Source organism: Pongo pygmaeus, chromosome 15, assembly GCF_028885625.2.
Source record: "Pongo pygmaeus isolate AG05252 chromosome 15, NHGRI_mPonPyg2-v2.0_pri, whole genome shotgun sequence".
Classification (NCBI taxonomy): Eukaryota; Metazoa; Chordata; class Mammalia; order Primates; family Hominidae; genus Pongo; species Pongo pygmaeus.
This window is the reverse complement of record NC_072388.2, coordinates 48,385,609-48,412,779: the sequence shown is the minus strand read 5'-3', so window position 1 is coordinate 48,412,779 and position 27,171 is coordinate 48,385,609. Positions and strand designations below refer to the sequence as shown.

At 39.3% G+C, this 27,171-nt stretch overlaps 1 protein-coding gene across 2 annotated transcripts in view; it reads right to left on the bottom strand.

The window, feature by feature from the left end:
* KLHDC1 (kelch domain containing 1) overlaps nucleotides 1-27,171 on the bottom strand; it is a 63,014-nt gene that overhangs the window by 8,586 nt on the left and 27,257 nt on the right. The window contains exons 5-13 of one of the 2 annotated variants that reach the window (XM_054447601.2): nucleotides 21,921-21,999; nucleotides 20,098-20,181; nucleotides 16,872-16,955; nucleotides 16,346-16,404; nucleotides 13,075-13,187; nucleotides 11,211-11,283; nucleotides 5,370-5,454; nucleotides 1,739-1,791; nucleotides 1,216-1,650 (exon numbers count right to left, since the gene is read on the bottom strand). In XM_054447601.2, coding sequence (XP_054303576.2) covers nucleotides 1,635-1,650; nucleotides 1,739-1,791; nucleotides 5,370-5,454; nucleotides 11,211-11,283; nucleotides 13,075-13,187; nucleotides 16,346-16,404; nucleotides 16,872-16,955; nucleotides 20,098-20,181; nucleotides 21,921-21,999 — 646 coding nt within the window. In that variant the 3' untranslated portion in view covers nucleotides 1,216-1,634. Of the gene's footprint in view, nucleotides 1-1,215; nucleotides 1,651-1,738; nucleotides 1,792-5,369; nucleotides 5,455-11,210; nucleotides 11,284-13,074; nucleotides 13,188-16,345; nucleotides 16,405-16,871; nucleotides 16,956-20,097; nucleotides 20,182-21,920; nucleotides 22,000-27,171 lie in introns of those variants that run through there. The other variant, XM_054447600.2, reaches the window with a different exon arrangement.

Genomic DNA, 27,171 nt, shown 5'->3' with positions numbered 1-27,171 from the left:
TATTAGCAATGTTAGGGAAAGGCCATGCCTTCTTATTTCATGGCACAGTGCCTTCCCAAGCAGGCACTCAAGTGTTTCTTGATCCCTGCATATGAGGAACTTGCAATCCAAAGTGCAGGCCACACCCTGGACTAATTAAATCACCATCTGTGGGGGCAGAACACAGGTATTAATTTTTTTGAAGTCCCTCATGAGAGTTTAGTTTGAGAACTACTGTGTTAAGAGAAGAGGTAGTTAAGAAAGATGTCAGAAAGGTCCAGTTTGAGCTAGTCTAATGGTTTTCAGGTGGTTCATGTTATAGAACATCTAAATGTTACAGTATACTCCTTGAAATATAACATGTCCCCTCTCTTTATCTCTCTCTTTCTCATATGTCTTCACTTATGTTATTCCCTCTGCATAAAATTCCCACACTTGTTCACTGGGAAACTTCTACACCTCTCATATCCTTCCTCCCAACTCTCACAGGTAGAAATAGGGGCTTCTTCCATATTCCTTCCACTAAACTTTATATAGACTCCTTTTAGAGCAAGAATGTATGAGCTAAGACACTATAAGTCATATCACCAACTTAATACTAGCTTTGGGGTTAAAAAATAAATTATTCTATATTAAATGTCTGTGTATGTGTGTATATACAGTCGGCCCCCTGTATCTGTAAGTTCCTCCTCTGTGGATTCAACCAACTGCAGATTGAAAATGTAGTTAGGCGTATGACAGTTGCATCTGTACTGAACATGTACAGACACTTTTTCTTGTAATTATTCCCTAAACAATACAGTGTAACAATTATTTTCATAGTATTTAAATTCTATTAGGAATTATGAGTAATGTAGCGATTATTTAAAGTATATAGTAGGATGGGCATAGGTTTATATGCAAATACTATATCACCCTATATAAGAGACTTGAGCATCCATGAATTTTGGTATCCAAGTGGGGGTTTTCCTGGAACCGATCCCCACAAATACCAAGGAATGACTGTATATAACATATATATGATATATATTATTAGGCACATTCTAATTTCCAAAAAGTTAAAATGTGAAAAATGTCAGGCTTAGAATTAAGGAAATATAGTATGTTTAATATTACCATATAAACTAAAGGCAATTTTACAAACAAAACAGTGACTGTACTGTATGTGTACATACACACACACACACACATATATACAAAATATATATACACACACATAGGTATATATGTGTATGTTATATATATATTTTTATTTATTTATTTATTTTTTTTTGAGATAGGCTTTCAGTCTATTTCCAGGCTGGAGTACAGGAAACATGATCATAGCTCAACGCAGCCTCAAACTCCTGGGCTCAAGCCATCCTCCCACTTCAGCCTCCCTAGTAGCCACAGTAGCCAGGACTACACACGTGAGCTACCATGCCAGCTCCTTTTTTTTTTTTTGTAGAGTCGTGGGTTTCACGATGCTACCCACACTGGTCTTGAACTCCTGACCTCAAGTGATCCTCCTGCTTTGTCCTCTCAGAGCACTCCATTACAGGTGTGAGCCATCACGCCATGCATGTATATTTTAATTTTTAAAACTCACACTGGTGTATAGTTCACCATTATAAATTTGATTATACTCTTAGGAAGACGTGAACATATTCTTGAATTCATGTCATAAACAACCTGAAAAATATTTCAATGTTTCCCAAAAATGAGAAAGAAATTATCATATATTCACAGCAAATATATAGCAAATATTAAATTTGCTTACCTGAGTAGTGAATAAGGCTGTGTTTGAAAGATCAATAAATCATTACAGTGACCCTAATCAACATAAAAAAGGCATTATTAAGTTTTTGATAAAAATAACAATGAGTTAATAATTGAATATTTCTTAATTTTATAAATGTAAAATATATTGTATAAGACAGCAAATAAATCTTTCTAGCTGTTGACACACACACACACACACATAAATTCATGCACACACATAAACATACACATACATACATATACCTGCTACCTACAGACTTTGAGTTTGTGGTTTCCAATTTTCAGTGACCAAATTTTAACCCAACCAATAGCCTACATAATTGCAAATTTGAAAATAAGAAATACATTCTTCACTGAGAAGTGAGTTAAAAAATAACAGTAGTGGTTTCCTTTTCTTTTTTTTTTTTGAGATGGAGTCCCGCTCTGTTGCCCAGACTGGAGTGCAGTGGTACAATCTCCACTCACTACGACCTCCAACTCCCAGGTTCAAGTGATTCTCTTGCCTCAGCCTCCTGAGTAGCTGGGATTACAGGCACACACCACCATGCCCCGCTAATTTTTTTTGTATTTTTAGTAGAGACAAGGTTTCGCCATGTTGGCCAGGCTGGTTTCGAACTCCTGACCTCAGGTGATCCACCCGCCTCCGCCTCCCAAAGTGTGATTACAGGCATGAGCCACCACACCCAGCCCAGTAGTGGTTTTCAAACTTTTTTTTTTTTTTTTGGAAACGGTCTGGCTCTCTTGCCCAGGCTGGAGTGCAGTGGCGCAATCCGAGCTCACTGCAACCTCTGCCTTCCTGGCTCAAGCCATCCTCCAACCTCAGCCCCGCAAGTAGCTGGGACCACAGGAACAGGCTACTATGTCCAGCTGTTGTAGAGACAGGGTTTCACCATGTTGCCCTGGCTGGTCTCAAACTCCTGAGCTCAAGCAATCTGCCGGCCTCAGCCTTCCAAAGTGCTGGGATTACAGGTGTGAGCCACCATGCCTGACACTTTTTTTGTTTTTAAGCTGAACTTTTTCTTTCAAATAACTCATATGTAAAAATTTCCCCTTTACCTTGTCCTCCTTTTCCAGGTGGTCTCAAGATTCCCTGGAAATTTTTTTTTTTTTTTTTAGGACGGAGTCTCGCTCTGTTGCTCTGTTGCCCAGGCTACAGTACGGTGGTGCGATCTCAGCTCACTGCAACCTCTGCCTCCCGGGTTCAAGTGATTCTCTTGCCTCAGCCTCCTGAGTAGCTGGGATTACAGGTGCACACCACCACACCCTAGCTAATTTGTGTAATTTTTAGTAGAGATGGGGTTTTGCCACGTTGGCCGGGCTAGTCTCGAACTCCTGACCTCAGGGTGATCCGCCCACCTCAGCTTCCCAAAGTGCTGGGATTACAGGCATGAGCCACCATGCCCAGCCCTCTCTGGGAATTCTTAATTTGAAAGTCAAGATCTGGAAGATTATTTGAATAATGAGTCTCTCGTCTAAAAGTTAATGTGGTAGAAAAGTCACAGAAAATGTATCTAATCCTTTCAAATAGGTCTTTAGAATTTCATAATTTATGATCATGCTTTTAATCAGAATTCCTATTTTCATGATAAACTTTGTATCCTAAATGAAGATTTCTAGTGCCAAGAAAGAGAAGACAAACCACAAAATTTGCTTTTTTAATAAATGCAAAGTTGTAGTTTTAATCTTTTAATGAAGCACTGAATTATCAGCCAAAGAAAGCTCTAAAACTTTCAATATACAAAACATTTAAGTTAGGGGCTTCATAACTACAAAATGAAGCAAATTCCCTGGAGAGAAGCCATCCTATTTTGGAGTTTGCCACTCCATAGGAGCAGCTCTGGAGATAACTGCGCCTCAAGAGATGAAAGGGAGCTAGTGCCCTCTGGGTTAGGCTCTGGCTCACCATACCCCATCCCTGATGGCTCAGAATCCTCTATTTTTGAGTGTCCTACACAAAACCAGATCAATCATTCCTGAACTCCTGTCCCATTGAGTATAGTGTATAAATATGGCCGCCCTGCTCTGAATTTCCCAGGGTGCTAGGAGTGAAACAACCATACTCTCCAAATGCTACTCATTTATACCTCTGACCTTAGTTTTATCAAATTTTAAAATTGAAATGCTTTAAACTTAAATGTAAAACAGCTGAGTAAAGCAGTGGTAAAAGATATATAGTAAAAAAGACAATAGACCAGGCACAGTGCTGATGCCTGTAATCCCTGCACTTCGGGAGGCTGAGGTGAATGGATTACTTGAGGTCAGGAGTTCAAGACCAGCCTGGCCAACATGGTGAAACCTCATCTCTACTAAAAATACAAAAAATTAGCCGGGCTTGGTGGCACATGCCTGTAATCCCAGCTACTTGGGAGGCTGAGGCAGGAGAATCACTTGAACCCAGGAGGTGGAGGTTGCAGCGAACTGAGATCATGCCACTGCACTCCAGCCTGGGTAACAGCAAAACCCTGTCTCAAAAAAAAAAAAAAAAAAAAAAAAAGAAGAATATTCTTGGAATATTTCAACAAAGTAGTTTCCTCTTGAAGGGGCAAGCTAGTAGGTAAGAGTCAGAAGGAATCATCAGGTGCCTTCAATAGTACTGATGATGTTCTAACTCTAAAATTATCTAACAAAATTCATAGGTATTTATTATACTTAGCATCTACATTATTAATATTCTTTTTATGTATCAAATATTAGATACAAATACATATTTCTTTGAGACAGGGTCTCGCTCTGTCACCCAGACTGGAGTGCAATGGCATGATCTTGGTTTGCTGCAACCTCCACTTCCTGGGTTCAAGCGATTCGCGTGCCTCAGCCTCCGGAGTAGCTGGGACTACAGGCATGCACCTCCGCACCTGGGTCATTTTTGTATTTTTAATAGAGATGGGTTTTTGCTGTGTTGGCCAGGCTGGTCTCGAACTCCTGGCTTCAAGTGATTTGCCTGCCTTGGCCTCCCAAAGTGCTGGGATTTAGAGGCGTGGGCAACTACACCTAGCCTACATACAAATATTTTAATTCAATAATATTAGAGAAACCCATGTAAGAGAAAAGAGAAAGAGGAGTCATCCTTTAAAAGGTCTTCTTAATAATTTTGCTAATCAAACTAAGAGACCTATTTTGATTTGTAAATCCAAAATATCCAGAAAGCCTTCATAAAAGCCAGTCATCCTTGCTGGGCGCGGTGGCTCACGCCCGTAATCCCAGCACTTTGGGAGGCCGAGGTGGGCGGATCACGAGGTCAGGAGATCAAGACCATCCTGGCTAACACGGTGAAACCCCGTCTCTCTACTAAAAATACAAAAAATTAGCCAGGCGTGGTGGCAGGCGCCTGTAGTCCCAGCTGCTAGGGAGGCTGAGGCAGGAGAATGGTGTGAACCTGGGAGGCGGAGCTTGCAGTGAGCCAAGATTACACCACTGCACTCCAGCCTGGGCGACAGAGCAAGACTCCGTCTCAAAAAAAAAAAAAAAAAAAAAAAGCCAGTCATCCTGAAGATTAATTAAACCACAGAGTAACGTTTCATGCCCTTCATATTTTGCAATGTTAGAATATCAACATTCTTGCTGAATAGCCATTTAGTGCGAATAACACAATTACTCAGAGGAAATATTTAGATATAAGATTTTCTTACTGTATCCAAGGCAAGTAAGTCATCTTTGCTCCCACCAAATACCATTATTTCATTTTCTTTTCCCAAACAGGCTGTGTGCCATAACCTGTGATTGAAAATTATAAACAGAGTGAAATACTGTCATGGGAGAAACTGTACATTATATATAAATCAATTCTAAATTTCATACTCTAAAATGTAATCTATTTAAAAGAGACATGATTTAACTTGAATCTTTGGAATATCCTAAAAAGAGTTATAAAGATTCCTCTACAGTTCATTAAATCACACCATTAAAGAGATGACTCTCTCTCTGTTTTTTGTTTTTGTTTTTGTTTTTTAAAGAGATGAGGCTAATTGTGAACTCCTGGGATCAGGTAATCCTCCTGCCTCGGTCTCCTGAAGTGCTGGGATTATAGGCATGAGCCACCACACGCAGCCAGAGATGACTCTTAATAACTCTACTATATCCTTCAATATTTTTATAACCTTTTTCTCTCATACGTATTATCCCTGCAGTGAAATAAATTAAAAAGGAACTGATCACCTTATTGCTGAAACAGGCATTTTCCCCAGTTTTCTTATTACTATCTGCCATGTTACTGTTCTTATAATTTTTGCCTCTTTTTTTTCCTACTCTATGTTCCCTATCACCCAACAAATCCAATTTGGCACTCCTTCACATTTCCATTGTCACACTACTCATCACTCTGAGTACAGAACACCATAATATGTTCCTAGTTTTTCAGTCTCTCATCTCCCCCAGCTACATATGGCTAATAGCAAATATTTTTCAAATATTGTCTTTAACCATGGAAATTTCCTGATGACAAAGTATCTGCGCTACCAATGGCTGTTTTTCCTAGCCTAATATTTGTGATCAACCACTGTTTCTTTTTCCCACAAATCTTAATTCTTGGCTTTTCCCAAATGAGCCCTCTACTTAGCTAAATTCATTTTCTTGCTTCCCCTATGAGAAAAGCTTATTATCTATCTCTAGGCTTTTGTTCACTCTGTTTCTTATGCTTAGAATAATAAGCCATTCTTACTCGGTCTTAAAAACAGGCTCCAAACACCCAGGAAGTATTCCAAATACCCACCCAAAACTGGTTCTGTTACCATCTCTATTCAGCACCCTTTAATGTTTATGTGCTCATTTTATACTTGCCTCACTTACATGTGAAGAAGAACTGCTCTGCATGCTACTTTAGCTGTTTGACTAGCTTACTAAGATTATGAGGTCCTTGAGGTAAGAAATTGTCACAGTGGTGTGCTGGAACTGGCTTACTGGCTAGCAGAAGCTGATTGCACATATCTGCATCCAACTCCAAGTGCAGTGACATCACGTTGGAAGCTTGAAATCGGCCATGGTAGGAGTATTTACACCTTGGAAATCAGCAAATGCTACAAATCAGGGCATCTTCCCACTCTGGAAAGTGGTTGTTGGCCATTACCAGCACACCATGGGAACCTGGGGAATCTAATTTTATGGCTTCTTAAAAATGCCTCATGGGCCGGGCGCGGTGGCTCACGCCTGTAATCCCAGCACTTTGGGAGGCCGAGGCGGGCGGATCACGAGGTCAGGAGATTGAAACCATCCTGGCTAACACGATGAAACCCCGTCTCTACTAAAAATACAAAAAATTAGCCCGGCGTGGTGGCGGGCGCCTGTAGTCCCAGCTACTCGGGAGGCTGAGGCAGGAGAGTGGCGTGAACCCCAGGGGGCGGAGCCTGCAGTGAGCCGAGATCGCGCCACTGCACTCCAGCCTGGGCGACAGCGAGACTCCGTCTCAAAAAAAAAAAAAAAAAAAAAAAAGCCTCACGTGGTGTTCTGTACCCAATAGCTGCTCAAAAACTTGTGATTAACAAAAGCAAACATGAGGCCGGGCACGGTGGCTCAAGCCTGTAATCCCAGCACTTTGGGAGGCTGAGGTGGGCAGATCACAGGGTCAGGAGTTCAAGACCAGCCTGGCCAACATGGTGAAACTCCATCTCTACTAAAAATAAAAAAAAATTAGCCGAGCGTGTTGGCACGTGCCTGTAATCCCAGCTACTTAGAAGGCTGAGGCAGGAGAACTGCTTGAACCCAGGAGGTGGAGGTTGCAGTGAGCTGACATCACACCACTGCACCCCAGCCTGGGCAACAGAGCGACACTCTGACTCAAAAAAAACAAACAAACAACCAAACAAAAGAGAACATGAAAAAAAAACATAATATATTCAGTCATTAGTTATACAAATTATTTCATAAAGGAGTAGAGTATCTAATATTCTTTTGGAAGTGGTCTGATAGTTAACGTGTATTTCCAATATCACATTATTGACAAATAATAATTTTCGCCTGTAGTCCCAGCTACTCAGGAGGCTGAGGCAGGAGGATCACTTGAACCTGGGAGGCGGAGGTTGCAGTGAGCCGAGATCATGCCACTGCACTCCAGCCTGATGACAGAGCGAGACTCCATCTCAAAAAACAAAAACAAAAACAAAATACTAATTTTATGGTTTAACAAAGTTGAATATTTCCAGAGTAAGAGAACTCTCAAAAAAATTTCCCAATTTTAGAGGGTAAATTAGGGATTTTTACATAGTCATTGCTTTGACTTTTAGAGTACTTTGATTCCTTGTTTTTTTTTTTTGTTTTTTGTTTTTTTGAGACAGGATCTGGCTCTGTCACCCAGGCTGGGGTGCAGTGGCACAATCTCTGGTTCCTCCATCCCGTCTCCTGGGCTCAAGTGACCCTCCCACCTCAGCCTCCTGAGTAGCTGGAACTACAGGCACACGCCACCACACCCAGCTAATTTTTTTTTTTTTTTTTTTCAGAGATGGGGTTTCACTGTATTATACAGGCTGGTCTTGAACTCCTGGGCTCAAGCAATCCTCTCACCTTGGCCTCCCAAAGTGCTGGGATTACAGGTGTCAGCCACCACACCTGGCCTTGATTACTTTTCTTAATATACCAACTGTTGAAGCAACAGATACCTAAAACAATTATAAATCATCACTTATTTTATTACCACACAACTTATTTTATTTTTTCTACTTCCCAGGAACTGGGACACATAACTAATTTTTAGTACATTAATCCCTTTTACTTAAATTTCACAAGTGCAAACAGTGGAATTATGCACAATTCATTAAACCAAATACTTTCCTCAAACAATCATGTACACATTCAATGACAAATGCACTTGTGGCCCAAAACGGAACTAAGTCATTAGAGATGTTGTTTGGGAAATACTCTGCCCAATTCTCCAACTCTTATCTTAGAAGATACATTGACATAAATCTTCAACAAGAACCCAGATTACGTGGTGGGGTTGAGGATGGGGACTGGAAGAGGGTTAGGTAAAGGACAGAGAATACAAAAAATGCCCTCATACATGGGAAGGAATAGATTAATTTCCTGGAGAGAAGGCTATGTGTAACCTTGGCGATACTCATGAGATCCAACAGTACTTGGGGCTCTATACACTAATATTTTCTCTAATATCTTTTTCAGACACATAAAAAAGGGTCCTTGCTGATAGCCAACTATATAGGCTATCAGATCTGGCTACATATATGGCTTTTCAGCTATAGGTTTATCTAAGGTGAGACCCAGAGAATAGGAGTGCTACACTGTAGAACAGTCGTTCTCAACCAGGGGCAATTTGTCCCCTAAAGAGGCATTTCACAATATATGGAGATATTTTTAGTTGTCACAACTTTGGGAGAGAAAAGGTAGTACAACTGGCATCTACTGGGTAAAGGACAGGGATGCTGCTAAACATACTACAATGCACAGGACACCCTCATGACAAAGAATTATGTGGTCCAAAATGTCAGTAATGCCAGGGTTGAGAAACCTAGCTGTAGAGTTCTAAGAGGAGAATTGGGCAGCTTACATTTCAAATTGCAACTTGAAAAATTTGTACAAAATGCTTATAGATCTTAGCTAAATTGTCACTTTTATAAAAATTAGTATATATATAGACACATATATATGTTCTCCTTACACTCAACTGTATCCCACCTGTTCTTCTCCTCACCTCATACCTGTAGATCTGCCTCTGTCTTATCTGCCTTAGGGAAACTCTGGCCATTTCATCATCGAAGAACACTGGAAAGCCTTTCCTGCCTTGATTTTGGTGACATCTAGCTTGCAACCTGATGTTTTTTCTACAGACTGATAGTTTATGTCCTTTCACAGCTGCTCTAAACTTATCACCTAAACATTCTAATAAAGCATATTATTTACATGACACATCAGCTGAATTAAAAGAAATCTCTTTACATAGCTCTAGTTCTAACTAATAGTATATTATAGATAATAGTTGTGTTGCTCTAATTACTCATTAAGGGTTGAAATATAAAATAGGAGCAATTTTAAAATTAAACATTTTTACTAATACTTTGGTCTATAATTAATGCATTCATACAATCAAACAACTGGAATAAACTAAGAGATTATCTAGTCCAACTCTCTTATTTCACAGATGAAAAAATCGATGCTCAGTTTCTTTCTTTCTTTTTTTGAGACAGGGTCTGGCTCTGCTGCCCAGGCTGGAGTGCAGTCGCACAATCTCAGCTCACTGCAGCCTCAACCTCCCGGGATCAAGTGATCCTCCCACCTCAGCCTCCTGAGTAGCTGGGACTACAGGTGTGCACCACCACACCCGGCCATTAAAAAAAAAACAAAACTGTAGCGATGGGGTCTCACTATGTTGCCCAGGCTGCTCTCAAACTCCTGGACTCAAGTGATCCTCCTGCCTCGGCCTCCCAAAGTGCTGGGATTAATAGGCGTGAGCCACCACGCCTGGCCAACGCTCAGTTTCCTTAAATGACTTTTCAAAGCCAAAAAAGTAGGTAGTAGCTGAGCAAGGACTAGGACTCTGGGCTCCCATGTCTTAGGACAAAACTCTTTACATTAAAAAAAAAAAAATTTCAAAAGAGCCAGAATTGTTAAAGTAATACATTCCAATGAATTTGTATACATGAAGACATAAGAATCACAAATGCAATTATGAATTCTAAATGTACTGTGAATATTAATATAGATACATATACCAAAATAAATATATTTTCAGGCCTTTTTCTCAAATAAGCTGTCATTTATTAAATAACAAAATATATATCATTAAATTAATTTCACACTAGCATAATCTGTATTTTTAAATTCTAAAATACATAGCATAAAAAAAGAATTACCAATTATAATGATCATAATGTGCTGAATCTGAATTTCCTATGGAGATATTATTATACTATTCAATAAAATTAGAAAAAAATTAGAATTATAGTACAAATGTGGTTTTCTTTGTAGTCTAATAATAGTATATAATTTCTAAAATTTTTAATCCTATAATATACCATAAATAAATAACATATTTTCTTTTTCAAAAAATTCCCATCAATGAATACATCATGCAGTTAATAAAGATTAATAATAACCTGCCATCCACTGGATCAACATGGAAGCGAATTTCCTGATTAACTTGCTTTAAACCTCTTCCAAAAACAAATAACTACTATTAAAGCCAACCCCATTTTTGTCTGCTTATTAAAAAATTAACATTAAAAACATTAATCTCATATGATGTTTTTAATTATCTTAATCTTCACGGTTATCACACAAGATTATGCATTTACCTAAAACAATAACATTTTCAAATATGCAAGTATGGGTGAAAACTGGATAGATCATTTCTAAAATCAGATATAATTAAAATAATAATTAAATTATTTAGGTAACATCAAGCTCATTTGAAAGATATCCTTCTCAATGGCTTATGGTTTCAATGGCAAACACTATAAATTCAGTACTATATTTTAATACTTTAAAAATTCTTAACTATTTTACTATTTGTCAATTTCTAGACTTACCTAGGTCTTGTTTTAGGTAAATGTGTAAGTTGTTTCCAACAATTTGTTGTGACATTATGAATCCAACCATCACCTGCAATATCATGACAGTTCAGAAATTAAGATTAGGTCTTTGGGATACAATTTTAATTTTCCCCCAAATTTATCATGCTACATTTAAATGACTGTCTTTTCTGAGTGCACCTATTTTATCAACACAAATTTTCAAACATTTACAAAAATAGAGTGACCATGACAATGAACTTCCATATATCGCAGATTCAACAACTATCAAGACTTTGCTACGTGTGCTCCACTTATCTTTTTGTTATTATTGCTTAATTTTTCTAAATGAAATCCTAGATCTCCTATCATTTTCTCCATACATACTTCAGTATGCATTACTGAAAATAAAAGGACATTTTTTACATAACCACAATGCCATTATCACAGTCAACCAAACTAAAAAAAATGTCTTGGGATCATCTAATATCCATATGACCAAATCTTAGACTGAAACAGAATCTTTAAGGGAGGAAATTGACTAGCTTATGAGTTAGGACATTTAATTTCCCATAGGTCAATGACCAAAAACAGAAAATAGGAACTAGAAACACTAGAGATCATGAAGATATGATATTAAACAGCCCCTAGTGAAATGTACAGATGTTAGTTTTTGGTTAGATTCCAAATAACTTTTAATTAAAAATCTCACAAATTGGAGAAGTATAATAACATGCAAGAATAACTAACATCTCCTATTAGGAACTGTTGTTTCTCCAACTAACCTCTGGAATTTGTTTGGTGGCCAGCTGACTGCCAGACACACAGCTGATGCTCAATAAACTTTTGTTAAAAAATAGTTGTTTCCAGACCCTAATATATAATTATATAAATGTTTTAATAGTGTATAATGTTTCTTAATGAAAACATCTCTAGCCAGAGAAAACTTCTGGGTTAAGAAAATAGAAAACGGCCGGGTGCGGTGGCTGACGCCTGTAGTCCCAGCACTTTGGGAGGCTGAGGCGGGTGGATCATGAGGCCAGGAATTCGAGACCAGCCTGGCCAACATGGTGAAACCCCACCTCTACATACAAAAATTAGCTGAGCATGGTGGTGGGCACCTGTAATCCCAGCTACTCAGGAGCCTGAGGAAGGAGAATCGCTTGAACCCGGGAGGTGGAGGTTGCAGTGAGCTGAGATTGCACCATCGCACTCTAGCCTGGGCCACAGAGCAAGACTCCATCTCAAAAAAAAGAAAAAAAAAAAAAGAAAAGAGAATAGAAAACATAAAACATCTAACATGCCAAATTAAGAAGTCAATATTCGTGGTCATCTGTCTATCCTGATGCCACAGTTCTACTGCTGAAAGAAAAATTGCATTCCAAAACCCATAGCCACTGGGACCCGCAATGACAGGAGTTTAAAAAACCTAGCTAAACACTTTCCTCTGCAGCTCTGGAACAAAAAGAGAAGCAACTGGGCTTCCCACTTTGTATTTCCAGGGCCTTCTAAGAAAGGCTGCTCTTCTAACCCCCTAGCCTGCAGTACAGCAAAAGCGAACAGTGCAAGCATCCTACCCTACAGTACAAGCATTTGTATCAAAAATCAGCAGACACAGAATCACAGAATATAGTAGTAGAAAGGGGCTTTATTTCATCTAGCTTCAATCACCCTTCCTCTTCTCTTTCCCTAGAAAACAGGGGAACGTGGAGAGCCAAGGGTACAAAAGCAAGGAGGTCATAATTCATGCAAGAAAATAGTTGAGGATAAAGGCAAACCAGAAAAACAGGAAAAAAGGAAGATTTACTTCACTGTAAGTATGAAATACAATTAAGAAAAAAGAATGAGATAATAATTATAGGCTAAACCTTAATCAACTTACTTAATGGGATATTATCTGCACTTAGTCCACCACATAGGAAAAGTTTATCATCAGCTATAGGTGTTAAAGTATGCCATGACCGATGTTTTGGGCTTTCTCCATTAATAGTAATCCTGTGGCAAGGAGGAAAAAACAGTCTAGGTACTATATTAATCAAAAGAAAAGGTTTTTAATCATCTTAGATCTTAAAAAAAAATCTGCCCTCACTGCTCCAAAAAACTTTTACTAGTCCCACCTACGTGAATATTTGAAAAATATTATTAAATTCTTAGATGAATTTAAAAAATCTTTCCATTTAATGACCATTCCACCTGGCTACACAGTGAAAATAAAAGTCAATTCTCAGCCGGACGCGGTGGTTCATGCCTGTAATTCCAACACTTTGGGAGGTCGAGGCGCGTGGACTGCCTGAGCTCAGGAGTTCGAGACCAGACTGGGCAGCACGGTGAAATCCCGTCTCTACTAAAATACAAAAAATTAGCTGGGCCTGGTGACATGTGCCTGTAGTCCCAGCTACTCGGGAGGCTGAGGCAGAAGAATTGCTTGAACCCGGGAGGTGGAGGTTGCAGTGAGCCAAGATTGCACCACTGCACTCCAGCCTGGGTGACAGAGCGAGACTGCTTCTCCAAGAAAAAAAAAAAAAAGTCAATTCTCCATTAATGCACAATGCATACTCAGCATCATTCTTATTGGCTAATCAGCTGCTTCTTTAGTTTTTCAACACAATTTTTTTCATGTCTGTAACTTTTTACTGTTGTTTCATGGTTAATTTTGTGTTTTTAGCTGATTTCCCCAAGGATATTACGGGTTTTTATATTGCTGTTTTTACTTTGATCTACTTCTAGAATTTCCCAAAACATTATCTTCCTCTGAAAATGCTGGCTATTCTAACTTCAAAAGAAAAGCATGAAAGCCATTCCAGATCCAGGGTAAACCTCTAAGGATTTCTCAAAAAAATAAAACCAAAACAATGCCAGGCACAGTGGCTCACTTCTGTAATCCCAGCACTTTGGGAGGCCAAGGCAGGAGGACTGCTCAAGCCCAGGAGTTGGACAGACCATCCTGGGCAAAATAGAGACACTGTCTCTTAAAACAAAAGAAAACAGAACAACAAGAATAATCATAATAATAAAAGGGACATTTAAAAGAGATGGGGCATGAAAAATAAAAACATAAGCATAAATTATAGCTGGGCCTGGTAGCATGTGCCTGCAATCCCAGCTACTAGCGAGGCTGAGGCAGGAGAATCACTTGAACCTGGGAGGTGGAGGTTGCAGTGAGCCGAGGTCGCGCCATTGCATTCCTGCTGGGGCAACAAGAGCGAAACTCCGTCTCCAAAAAAAATAAATAAATAAAATAAAATTAAAAAGCATAAGTTAGAAGCAAAAGAATTTAATTTCGGAGGTGAGAAGATACCATTCTTCCACAGTCTGGAATGTTCCAGAATAACACAGGCCATTTTTGGAAGATACAATTTGTTTTTTACAAAACAGAAATATTTTTACTGTTTGTGTTGATTATAAGAAAATTTTTTTTTTGGGGGGGGTGGTGTTTTGCTCGTTTCCCAAGCTGGAGTGCAATGGCGTGATCTCAGCTCACTGCAAACTCCGCCTCCCAGGTACAGGCAATTCTCCTGTCTCAGCCTCCCAAGTAGCTCGGTTTACAAGCATGCGCCAATACACCCGGCTAATTGTTTTGTATTTAGTAGAGACAGGGTTTCGCCATGTTAGTCAGGCTGGTTAAGAACTCCTGACCTCAGGTGATCCACCGGCCTTGGCCTCCCAAAGTCCTGGGATTACAGGCGTGTACCACTGCACCCGCCTGGTTTTATTTTTATTATTATTTTTTGAGACAGAGTTTCACTCTTATTGCCCAGGCTGGAGTGCAGTGGCACGATCTTGGCTCACTGCAACCTCCGCCTCCTGGGTTCAAGCGATTCTCCTGCCTCAGCCTCCCGAGTAGTTGGGATTATAGGCGTCCACCACCACTCCTTGCTTTTTTTGTATTTTTAGTAGAGCCGGGGTTTCACCATGTTGGCCAGGCTGGTCTCAAACTCCTGACCTCAGGTGATCCACCCGCCTCGGCTTCCCAAAGTGCTGGGATTACAGGTGTGAGCCACCACACCCGGCCTAGGTTGAACATCTTTTAAAAATAATTTTTACCTATTATTTCTTCTGTGAGTTGTTCATGCATGTTCTTTGTCCACTTTTCTATTGGATTATTTGTCTTTTTTTAACTGATTTATTGAGTTCTTGTGGATCTTTGCCCTGACATCTCTCTGTTAAAAATATTGCAAATATCAGCTGGGCACGGTGGCTCACGCCTGTAATCCCAGCACTTTGGGAGGCCGAGGCGGGCGGATCACAAGGTCAAGAGATGGAGACCATCCTGGCCAACATGGTGAAATCTCGTCTCTACTAAAAATACAAAAAATTAGCTGGGCGTGGTGGCGTGCGCCTGTAGTCCCAGCTACTCCGGAGGCTGAGGCAGGAGAATTGCTTGAACCCGGGAGGCAGAGGTTGCAGTCAGCTGAGATCATGCTACTGCACTCCAGCCTGGTGACAGAGCAAGACTCTGCCTCAAAAAAAAAAAAAAAAACTGCAAATATTGTTTCCAGTTTTTTGTTTGCATTTTACAATTTGCCATTTAATTTTTTGTGGTACATTTTTCTATAGAGAAATATTTAATTTTTAAGTGGTCTTATCGATCAGTCTTTTCATTTATGGATTTTGAGTTCATATCATCTTTACAAAGCTTTCTCCATGCCAAGATTTTAAAGATAATCTGCTATATTTTCTTCTGATGCTTTCATGGTTTTATGGTATTTAATGGTACTTATACTTTGGAATAATATATAGCTCTGATTCCATCTCATTATACAAATTGCTAAGTTGATAGCTAAATATATTTGTTCTATTGTTAAATACATATTATGAGCTACAAATAAAATCTGACTTTACTCCATTACCTGTTCACCTGAGATGACCCTATTCAACCACTTCTTCATTTCTTTTACTGATCAATCCTCAAAAACTACTTAGTATAAAACCAGTACTTTTATACAATCTAATTTCAACTGTTAGTATTTTCATGTTTTATCTTGTTTGGTTAAGGAACAAACTCTATTTAAATCTATATAGTCCTTGCTTAGACATACAATCTGAAGGAAAAAAATACCAGTTCAGTTTTAAAGATTCACATTTGGATTATGGACACATACAGACACATACACATGCCTATAGATTAAAACGTACTTAGACTTCAAACTTACCTTCCAGACCAAGTCCAGGTGTCTAGGTTTAGATAGTGCAAATCATTCATCCTAGTTTGCTAAAAGAAAAGTGTGTTACATTGGTCAGTATTTCACATCTTTTATCAGCTAAAATTTTTCTTTTAAAGTAAGTTCTAAAAATAGACTATCTCTATTTTACTTCACATAAGAAGTTTAACTATTGGAAAACAATGCTAAGCATTAATAAGACTGACACAGAGCTCCCAAATCAATGTGTCAAAGGGGAAAGGAAGAAATAGGTTTAAATTCACAGGCTTTAGATGACAAGAAATTAATTTCTTCTGATATTGCACTGAAAGAGTCTCCTCATTAAAATATGATTTATAATCATCTATGATTGTTCATGTATGGTCTGTTTATGAATTAGAAGATAAATAAAATTAGTATTGAATGCCATTTTAATCTCTAGATTACATGAATGTTCAATTATTCCATGAAATCAGAGGATACATTTTTATAAGGAGCCATTGCACATAAAAATACCATTTCCATTAAAAACACTAACCAGAACACGTCCGCCAAAGATATAACCCTTATTTCCAAGAACTGCACATGTATGCGCGGCTCGTGGCTGTGGTGGAACTCCACCCTGCAAGTAAAAATCAGAACAGATTGCAAAGACTTGAAATATCTGTAATAAAGTTACATTCCTATGCTCAGTATGTGAAAGTCTTAATCACTAAGTTATCATTACCTATGTAATTCAATTAAAAACGCTAATGCAAAAGTTTATTCTAAATAGTACTAATTGTAGACAAATACTATTCATCAGAATAAATTTTATTCTCCCTGATCTTTACTTTTGAAAATGTTTTTCTTATATGTCTGACACTATTTAGCAAAATAAGGTTTCATGTAAATTTTTGTTTGAAATACTGTATAAAGATTTTAAAATCAAATTTTAAAATGTTCTCTCTCTCCCTCTCTCCTCTGTCTCTCTTTCACACACACAGAGTTCCTATTAGAAGTGATTGCGATTATCTCAGAAACTCTGTAAAATTAAAAATGGCCCCAAAACTCTTGGTGCCTCAAATTTACAATAAGAAGTTCACTCTTGGCTTAAGCCAGACAGTGCTCTCTCTCTTACTAAAACTCTTAACATTAATTGATAACACTTCTCTACACTTTATTTTGAATAAATATAGCAGATCTTTTCTTTAGAGAAGTTTTGTTTTTTGTTTTGAGGCAGAGTCTTGCTCTGTCGCCAAGGCTTGAGTGCAATGGCGTGATCTTGGCTCACTGCCACCTCCACCTCCCGGGTTTATGCGATTCCCAGCCTCAACCTCCCCAGTAGCTGGGATTACAGGTGTGCAACACCAGGCCTGGCTAATTTTTGTATTTTTAGTAGAGATGGGGTTTCGCTCTGTTGTCCAGGCTGGTCTCAAACTCCTGGCCTCAAGCGATCTGCCTGCCTCAACCTCCCAAAGTGCTGAGATTACAGGCGTGAGCCATTACGCCACCCTAGAGAGGCTTTTAATTGGTGGAAAAAGCGAGTATCATGGGTAGATGAATGAACAAGATTTGAGGAAAGAATCGTCTGCATAATTTCCATATTTTCATGGTGGGTGCCTTTATGTATGTATTTTAATTCCAAGTTCTGAAAGAATCTGACATTTTCAGCTCACTGGCTACTCAAAGTGGGTATAGGAAATTAAAGCTCTGCATCCAATATCATAACTTCCTAAACTTTTCAGCCTTATTTGAATAACTGTGCTGAGGTCAACTTGGTAAGACATAATTCAGATATTACCTATATAACACTTAAATGAGAACCACTTAAGAATTTTGGTTCCCAGCCCTTCCAGCAAAACAAAATTTTTATTATTACCCCAGGCTTGATCTGAAATTTTGGAAGAATTCTTCTACTATATAGAAGAGAATAGAAGAGCACTGGAAATCTGAAATTTATTGCCTGGAAAAAGAGGATCCAGAGAATGGCCAAACTCTAACACTTACTATTTTGCATAGGCCTTCCCATCATTTCCATGAACAGAAGTTGGACTATAAGGAATTATGGTCATATATGTGTATTAGTAGACATGTATGTAACTGTGCATATATGACCTGCTTAGCATTCCACTCTGTTCAATTCTGGTAAGCTTACCAGTCACAATACCTTCCTGTTCCTAGCAATGAACATGTGACTCAAGACTGGCCAATCATCCCTTTGGCATCAGGAACTGCTGTAAAGGGTAAGAACATGCCCAAGTAGAGGCAGAGTCCTTTTCTTTCTTTCTTTTTTTTTTTTTTTTTTGTAGAGACGGAGTCTCGTTCTGTTGCCCAGGCTGGAGTGCAGTGGTGCAATCTCCACTCACTGCAACCTCTGCCTCCCAGGTTCAAGCAATTCTCCTGCCTCAGCCTCCCGAGTAGCTGGGACTACAGGCGCATGCCGCCACACCCAGCTAATTTCTTTTGTATTTTTAGTAGAGACAGGGTTTCACCGTGTTGCCCAGGTTGGTCTCAAACTTCTGAGCTCAGGCAATCCGCCCGCCTCGGCCTCCCAAAGTGCTAGGATTACAGGCGTGAGCCACCAAGCCCATCCCTTTCTAAGACTAATATATAGACGTTGAGAGAGTACAATACAAATAACTGTGTGTGTAACTAGGACCATATTCCCTCCTAAATGAGCCAGTGTGTCTGCCATAGACAGAATGAAACAAGCACACAAAGAGAAGCAGAGAAAAGCAGACAGAAAGACAGAAAGTATTGTGAGGATGCTGATACCTGCCCCGGTTCCTGAGGCTGTGGTCCCTGTGGCTCTTCCTTCTACTTTGTGTGCCATTCCAATATGCTTTCCAGCTATGTGAGAATTCATTATTGCTTAAACTAATTTGAATTTGTGTTTGGTCACTAACAAATGAAAGAATACTGATAATGTATTTTTTTGTCATGCCATAATTGCATGTACCTCTGAATTCAAAGGTATATAAAACATGGGCTTTGTTATAAAAGGATTTTTAAAAATAGGCCTTTATTAAATCAGGGCATGACACTTGTGGGTAAAGAATGATGATGGCACCTCATTAAAAGACTTTTTTCTAGAAAACCTGAGCTGACATGGAGAAGAATATGCATTTTTTTTGTTTTATTTATTTATTTTGAGAGATAGGGTTTCACTATGTTGCCCAGGCTAGAATGCAGTGGAGTGCAGTGGCTATTCACAGGTGTGATTGTAGCACACTGCAGCCTCGAACTCCTGGACTCAAGTGATCCTCCTGCCTCAGCCTCCTGAGTAGTTGGGACTACAAGTGCCGTCTACGGTTCTGATGTTTTTCTTAACGGTATTAATGAAAGTATTCAAGAGAACTACTTGGTATGTGATTACAAACCTAATTACAAAAATCCAAATAACAGGCTGGGTGTGGTGACCTATAATGCCTGTAATCTGGGCACTTTGCAAGGCTGAAGTGGGCAGATCACTTGAGGTCAGGAGTTCGAGACCAGGGTGGCCAACATGGCAAAACTCCGTCTCTACTAAAAACACAAAAATTAGTCAGTCATGGTGGTCCACGCCTGTAGTCCCAGCTAGTCAGGAGGCTGAGGCAGGAGAACCACCTGAACCCAGGAGGCGGAGGTTGCAGTGAGCTGAGATTGTGCCACTGTACTCCAGCCTGGGCAACAGAGCAAGACTTTGTCTCAAAAACACAAAACAAAAAAAAAACCCCAAAATCCACAGTAAAAAATTTATTTTTAAATACAAATATATAAACATGACTTTTTACAACACTTACTTTAATTTCTGGTTGAAACCAAGTCTGTGTCTTTGTGTCAAATATGTGGACATCATTATGCCATCCCCAGAATATCTGCTCTTCCTAAAAGAGAAATGTTTTAAATATCTCAAAGCTTTAATAATTTTTACATGATTATTACAGTTTTATCACATATTTACTGGTTAAATAATAGACACCTTACAAAAATAGAGTTAAGTGTTACCATAGTCACAAAGCCAATGGATACACGGGTACCTCCCAAAGAGTGGTCCCCAGACCAGTAGCAGCACCACCTGGCAACTTTTCTTCTCATAGTATTGTTTGCAGTGAATCATAATTTTACTTGTTGACAATCTTTCAATTTTCTCTAAGGATTATCTTTTTTAAAATTGCAGAGGGTGGAATGATGTTTACATTTTTAAATCTGTTTTCCTAAAGTACATGCTCAGAACTCCTCATTTTTGCCGTAATAAACTTTAGAGGGTGGGTCATGGATCCTGTTTCCAAAAACTTCCAATCACTTCTACTTCACCAAGCAATTTGTTCTTATAGATTAAACTTATGACCACTCTCTTCTTTATCTCCTAAGATATAAAATTCTTTGTCAGCAAGGCAAAGACTTAGCAGCTATACCATATTTAGTATCTCCCAGGGTGCTGAAATCCTCTCTCACTACTCTATATGATCTCTGTGCCAGTTTTATATTGTGTGTCAGAAAGACATCATTTATTTTTGTCAGGCCTTGTCAAGCAAGTAAAATTAGCTAAACAATTTACTTAGTTTAGAATCTATTTTTAAATTTTACTTAAATTGAAACAGGGTCTCGCCATGTTACCCAGGCTGGTCTCAAACTCCTTGGTACAAGTCATCCTTCTGCCTCAGCCTCCCTAGTAGCTGGGATTATATAAATGTGCCACCACACCCAGCTCATTTAGAGTCTAAATGAAAAAAAAAACCTATTTGTGTTCCAGAAACTTCAGGACATGATAATTAGCTTAGTAACTGTATTGTAGGAGAAAAAAATTGAGTTATTTCACTGATGAATAAAAATAACTAGATATAAATAGAAGTTATATTCCTGAAAATTCTCAGCAATACTTTAAGTAGCAAAGCTTTAATGATATGTCATTTTTAAACTCAAAAACAACATAGAAACATGGGGAATTTTCAATAATACCCACATACAAAGCAATATACATGAAATGTGTTTGTGTATATATATATACACACACATATATATACACGTATATATTTATTTACACTAATGTAGAATAATATACGCTAGTAGAAGGTAAAACTAATAAGACTGCATCTTGGTGGTAGGATCAATGGTTTTTTAAATTATCTGTTTAAAAATTTCATTTTTGTAATTCATGACTTCTTTCATTAATAATGATTTATTGTCTAATAGGTAAGAATAAGTAGAAAAATTAATATCACTACCAACTGACTCTTATCTAGAGGCCAGTCTGACCTATGAATAATTCTAGTGGACATATCTAAAAAGAGGTGTATGTCAACAATAGCTATTGTGGTTAAATATGAACATAATTTTTCCAAGTTGCGCTAAAGCCTCTACCTGTCTAACAGAAGCAGGTATCTGTGATTAATGATATAAGAAAAGAAATTACTCTGCCAATAGCCATGAAGGCTAATACCACTAGAGAGATACCTTTTGCCAAATGGATACAAATGTTAAAAGAGAGAAAACACATTTTTTTCATAGTGTCAATTATGACAAATGGGTAGCTCCAAAAATGAGAAAGACTAGACTCATTATTTCTAAGATGTTAAGGCTATACTGAATTGGAGGAAAATGTAAACAGTGATTACTATCTTACCCAAGATGCATCATGAACATCAAAACAGTCTTGGAGTTCACTGTGTCTCCTACACCCATAACCACCAAAATATATTAGTCTGAAAAACAAATATGAAATGACATACTTTAGGAATTCTGTTTCCAGTTTGTTCATAGAAAGCTGAAAAAGATCCTCTCACCTTAACAACCCAAACACAAAATCACAGTTTAAAAAGAATAAAGAGCTGAGGGAACAAAGAGACCTAAATAAACCAATTCCAGAAAGTGATAAGCTCTCAATGAGAAAGAAGAGACCCATAGCTGCTTTCATCCCTTGTGTAAGAGCAAGAGGAAGAATCCAGCACATACAGGGCTTGTAAGACGAAACTACCCAAATTTTTAACGGCTACATTTATATTGGCATGGCAAATTAGATTTTTTTAAATTTTTTTTTTGAGACATGGTTTCCCTCTGTCACCCAGGCTGGAGTGCAGTGGCATGAACATGATCTCAGCTCACTGCAACCTCCACCTCCCAGGCTCAAGCAGTCCTCCTGCCTCAGACCTCTGAGTAGCTGTGACTACAGGTGCATGCCACCATGCCTGGCTAATTTTTGTATTTTTGTAGAGATGGGGTTTCACCATATTGCCCGGGCTGGTCTTGAACTCTTGGGGTCAAGTTATCCTCCTACCCTGGCCTCCCAAAGTGCTGGGATTACAGGCGTGATATGGTTTGGCTGTGTCCCTACCCAAATTTCATGTTGAATTCCCATGTGCTGTGGGAGGGACCCAATGGGAGGTAATTGAGTCATGAGGACAGGTCTTTCCCTGACCTCATGACAGTGATTGTCATGAAATCTGATGGTTTTCTTTTTTTTTCTTTTTTTTTTTTTTTTGAGACAGAGTCTCACTCTTGTCATCCAGGCTGGAATGCACTGGTGTGATCTCTGCTCAAGGCAACCTCTGCCTCCCGGGTTCGAGTGAATCTCCTGCCTCAGCCTCCCGACTAGCTGGGATTACAGGTGCCTACCACCACGCCTGGCTAATTTTTGTATTCTTAGTAGAGACAGGGTTTCACCACGTTGGCCAGGCTGGTCTCGAACTCCTGACCTCAAGTGATCTGCCCACCTCGGCCTCCCAAAGTGCTGGGATTACAGGCGTGAGCCACTGTGCCCGCTGATATGACAGTTTTCAAAAGGGGAGTTTCCCTCCACAAGCTCTCTTCTCTTATCTGCCGCCATGTGAGACTTGCTTTTCACTTTCTGCCATAATTGTGAGGCCTCCCCAGCCACATGGAACTGTAAGTCCAATAAACCTCTTTCTCTTGTAAATTGCCCAGTCTTGGGTATGTCATTATCAGCAGTGTGAAAAAGGCCTAATACAAGGCTTGAGCCATGGCGCCTGGCCCCAAATTAGCATCTTCAGAAACCCAGCCTCAAAGACTTAGAATCAACCCAAATGTTCATCAATGATAGACTGAATTAAGAAAATGTGGCACATATACATCATGGAATACTATGCAGCCATAAAAAAGGATGAGTTCATGTCCTTTGTAGGGACATGGATGAAGCTGGAAACCATCCTTCTCAGCAAACTATCGCAGGGACAAAAAACCAAACACCGCATGTTCTCACTCATAGGTAGGAATTGAACAATGAGAACACTTGGACACAGGAAGGGGAATATCACACACTGGGGCCTGTTGTGGGGTGGGGGATAGCCTTAGGAGATATACCTAATGTAAATGACGAGTTAATGGGTGCAGCACACCAACATGGCACAGGTATACATATGTAACAAACCTGCACGTTGTGCACATGTACCCTAGAACTTAAAGTATAATAATAACAACAAAAAAAAAAGGAAACCCAGCCATGGAGGGAATTTAACTTACTCCTTAACTCTTTCGCATAATCTTCAGGGAGGCATCAGGGTCAGTCACCAACAGCTGGAGGCAGAGGAGAGCTGAGAAAATCCCCTTTAGGCAATCTGAGCTTTGGACTACTAAAGTTTGGGATGCAAACAGGAGATCTGAAAGAAACACCTCAGGGGCATGCCAAACATTTACACCCTATAGAGTACCTGCCCTCCAAAGGCCAGGGGAGGAGATGCAAGGCTGAAAGAGGTCTTCCAGGGTGCAGAAAGCATAAAGTGCCATCAGAGAGCAAAGAGAACTCCCTTGTGGCCAATGACCTATCAACTGGACTATAAAACATGGAGAGATCTCCCACAGTTCTGAGAGGTAGGAACGCAGCTGTGAAGCACAGCTGCAAAGCTCTAGAAAATCTCAGTGCTCAAATAGGGGGCCCTAGTAAAGGACTGTCCCAAAACTTTTGAAGCCAGAGGTAAAACTCAATCAAACTAAAGCTACAACAAAGCCCAAATACAAATCACCTACAAATTTGACTGACTCAACTCTTACTCTAGCAACCTAAAAAAGAAGAAAGGGAATGTCCCTTTCTGAAGATAAACATAATTTATTCCAATCTTTACTGTTCTTTCAGACAGAAGATCTGGCATATAATTTAAAAACTACAGGGAGGCTGAGGCAGGAGGATTGCTTGAGGGCAGGAGTTTGAGATCAGCCTGGGCAACATAAGGAGACCTGTCTCCACAAGAAATAAAATAAAAAAAAAAGGAAAGAAAGGTGTGGCAGTGCACACCTGTAGTCTCAGTTACTCAGGTGGCTGAGGTGGGAAGATTGCTTGAACTCAGAGTTCAAGGTTGTACTGAGTTACGATCACACCACTGCACTCCAGCCTAAGTGAGAGTGAGACCTTGTCTCAAAAAAATAAAAATTACAAAATACACGAAAAGGCACAAAAAAGTGGCCCATGATGATGAGAGAAAAGACTCAATATAAATAGACTCAGAGGTGGTCTAGATAATGGAATTATCAGAAAGGGCCTTTAAAAAAACTATGATGAGGATACTAATAGCAGAAGGATGTGGACAACATGCAGGAATAAATGGGTAATTTCAGCAAAGAGATAGAACTATAAAAAAGAACTAAATGGAAATGCTAAAAATAGAAAATAAGATGTCAGAACTAAAGAATTCATTATATACGTTAAACAGCAAACTTTAAAAAAAAATTTCCTTCCTGGAACTTGGTAATTAACAGCAAACTTGACACAGCAATGGAAAACATCAGTAAACTTGAAGACAAGTCAATAGATTCATAAAAAAATCCAAATTAAAACACAAAGAAAAGGAAAGAATGGGAAGAAAAGAAACAGGTAGCCAAAGCTTTGTGGAACAGTATCAAAATGGCCTAACATGCATGTAATGGGAGTCACAGAAGGGGAGACAAAGAAATATGGAGAAGAAATATTTGATAATATAATTACTAAGAAACTGATGGAAGCTATCAACCTACAAACCCAAGAAGCTCAGCACACTCCAAGTAAGATAAATACAAAAGAACTATACCAATGCATATTTAATCAAATTATTTAAGGGCAAAAATATAGTACAGACAAAGAAAAAAAAAGACACATACAGAGAAACAAAAACACAAATGAGAGTAAATTTGTCACAAAAAAGATGGAGGCCAGACAGGGCACAGTGAGTCACACCTGCAATACCAGCAATGTGGTAGGCTGAGGCAGGAGGACTGCTTGAACCCAGGAGTTTCAGGTCAGCCTGGGCAACATAGTGAGATCCCCAACCCTACAGAAAATAAAAAAAGGCTGAGCGCTGTGGCTCACGCCTGTAATCCCAGCACTTTGGGAGGCCAAGGCGGGCGGATCACCTGAGGTCAGGAGTTTGAGACGAACCTGACCAACATGGAGAAACCCCGTCTCTACTAAAAATACAAAATTAGCCAGGTTTGGTGGCGCATGCCTGTAATCTCAGCTACACGGGAGGCTGAGGCAGAATTGCTTGAACCCGGGAGGTGGAGGTTGTGGTGAGCCAAGATCACGCCACTGCACTCCGGCCTGGGCAACAGAACAAGACTCCGTCTCAAAAAAAAAAAAAAAAAAAAAATGAGCTGGGTGTGGTGGCATGCACTTGTAGTCCTAGCTACTTGAGAGGAAGAAGGAGGAACGCTTGAGCCCAGGAGTTTGAGGCTGCAGTGAGCCATGACTGCATCACTGCACTTCAGCCTGGGTGGGTGATGGAGTGAAACCATCTCTATAACAAAAAATAATAATAATAATAAATAAAGGAAAGAAATAAAAAGTAAGAAAGGAAGGGAAGAAAAAAGAAAAAGAAAAATGGAGGCCAAAAAGCAATGTAATAAAACCTGTAGGCTGGGTGCGGTGGCTCACGCCTGTAATTCCAGCACTTTGGGAGGCCGAGTGGATCACGAGGTTAGGAGTTCGAGACCAGCCTGGCCAACATAGTGAAACCCTGTCTCTACAAAAAATAAAAAATAAAAATAAATTAGCCGAGCATGGTGGCACATGTCTGTAGTCCCAGCTACTCAGGAGGCTGAGGCAGGAGTATCACTTGAACCCGGGAGGAAGAGGTTGTGGTGAGCTGAGATCGCATCACTGCATGTCAGCCTAGACAAGAGAGCGAGACTCTGTCTCAAAAAATATATATAAATAAATAAAAATAAATAAATAAATAAAACCTGCAAAGTGCTGAAAGAAAAAAAATCCTCTCAACCCAAATGGTCAAAGAAATCATAACGGAAATTAGAAATTACCTTGAGATAAATGAAAATAAAAACACAATAAAACTTACGAGATGCAGCGAAGGCAGGGCTCAGAGGGAAATTTATAGCTGTAAATGCCTACATTAAAAATAAAATCTCAGATCCATAACATAACTCTACAAGTTAAGGAATTAGACAAGAACAAACTAAACTTATAGAGGGCAGAAGGAAGAAAATGATAAAGGTTGGAGGCGAGATTAAATAGTGAATAGAAAAACAATCAAGAAAAACAACAGGCTGGGCGGGCTGGCTCACGACTGTAATCCCAGCACTTTTGAGAGGTCAAGGCAGGCTGATCACTTGAGGTTAGGAGTTAGAGACCAGTTTGGCCAACATGGTGAAACCCCGTCTCTACTAAAAATACAAAAAAATTAGGTGGGTGTGGTGGCAGGCAGCTGTAATCCCAGATACTTGGGAGGCTGAGGCAGGAGAATCGCCAGGAGGCAGTGAGCTACGATGGCGCCACTGCACTCCAACCTGGGCAACAAAGTGAACAGAGTGAGACTACGACTCAAAAAAAAAAAAAAAAAAAAAAAGAAAGAAAAGAAAAAGAAAAACAACAAAACAAAAGTTGATTATTTGAAAAGATCAACAAAATTGACAAATGCTTAAACAGCTGCACTAAG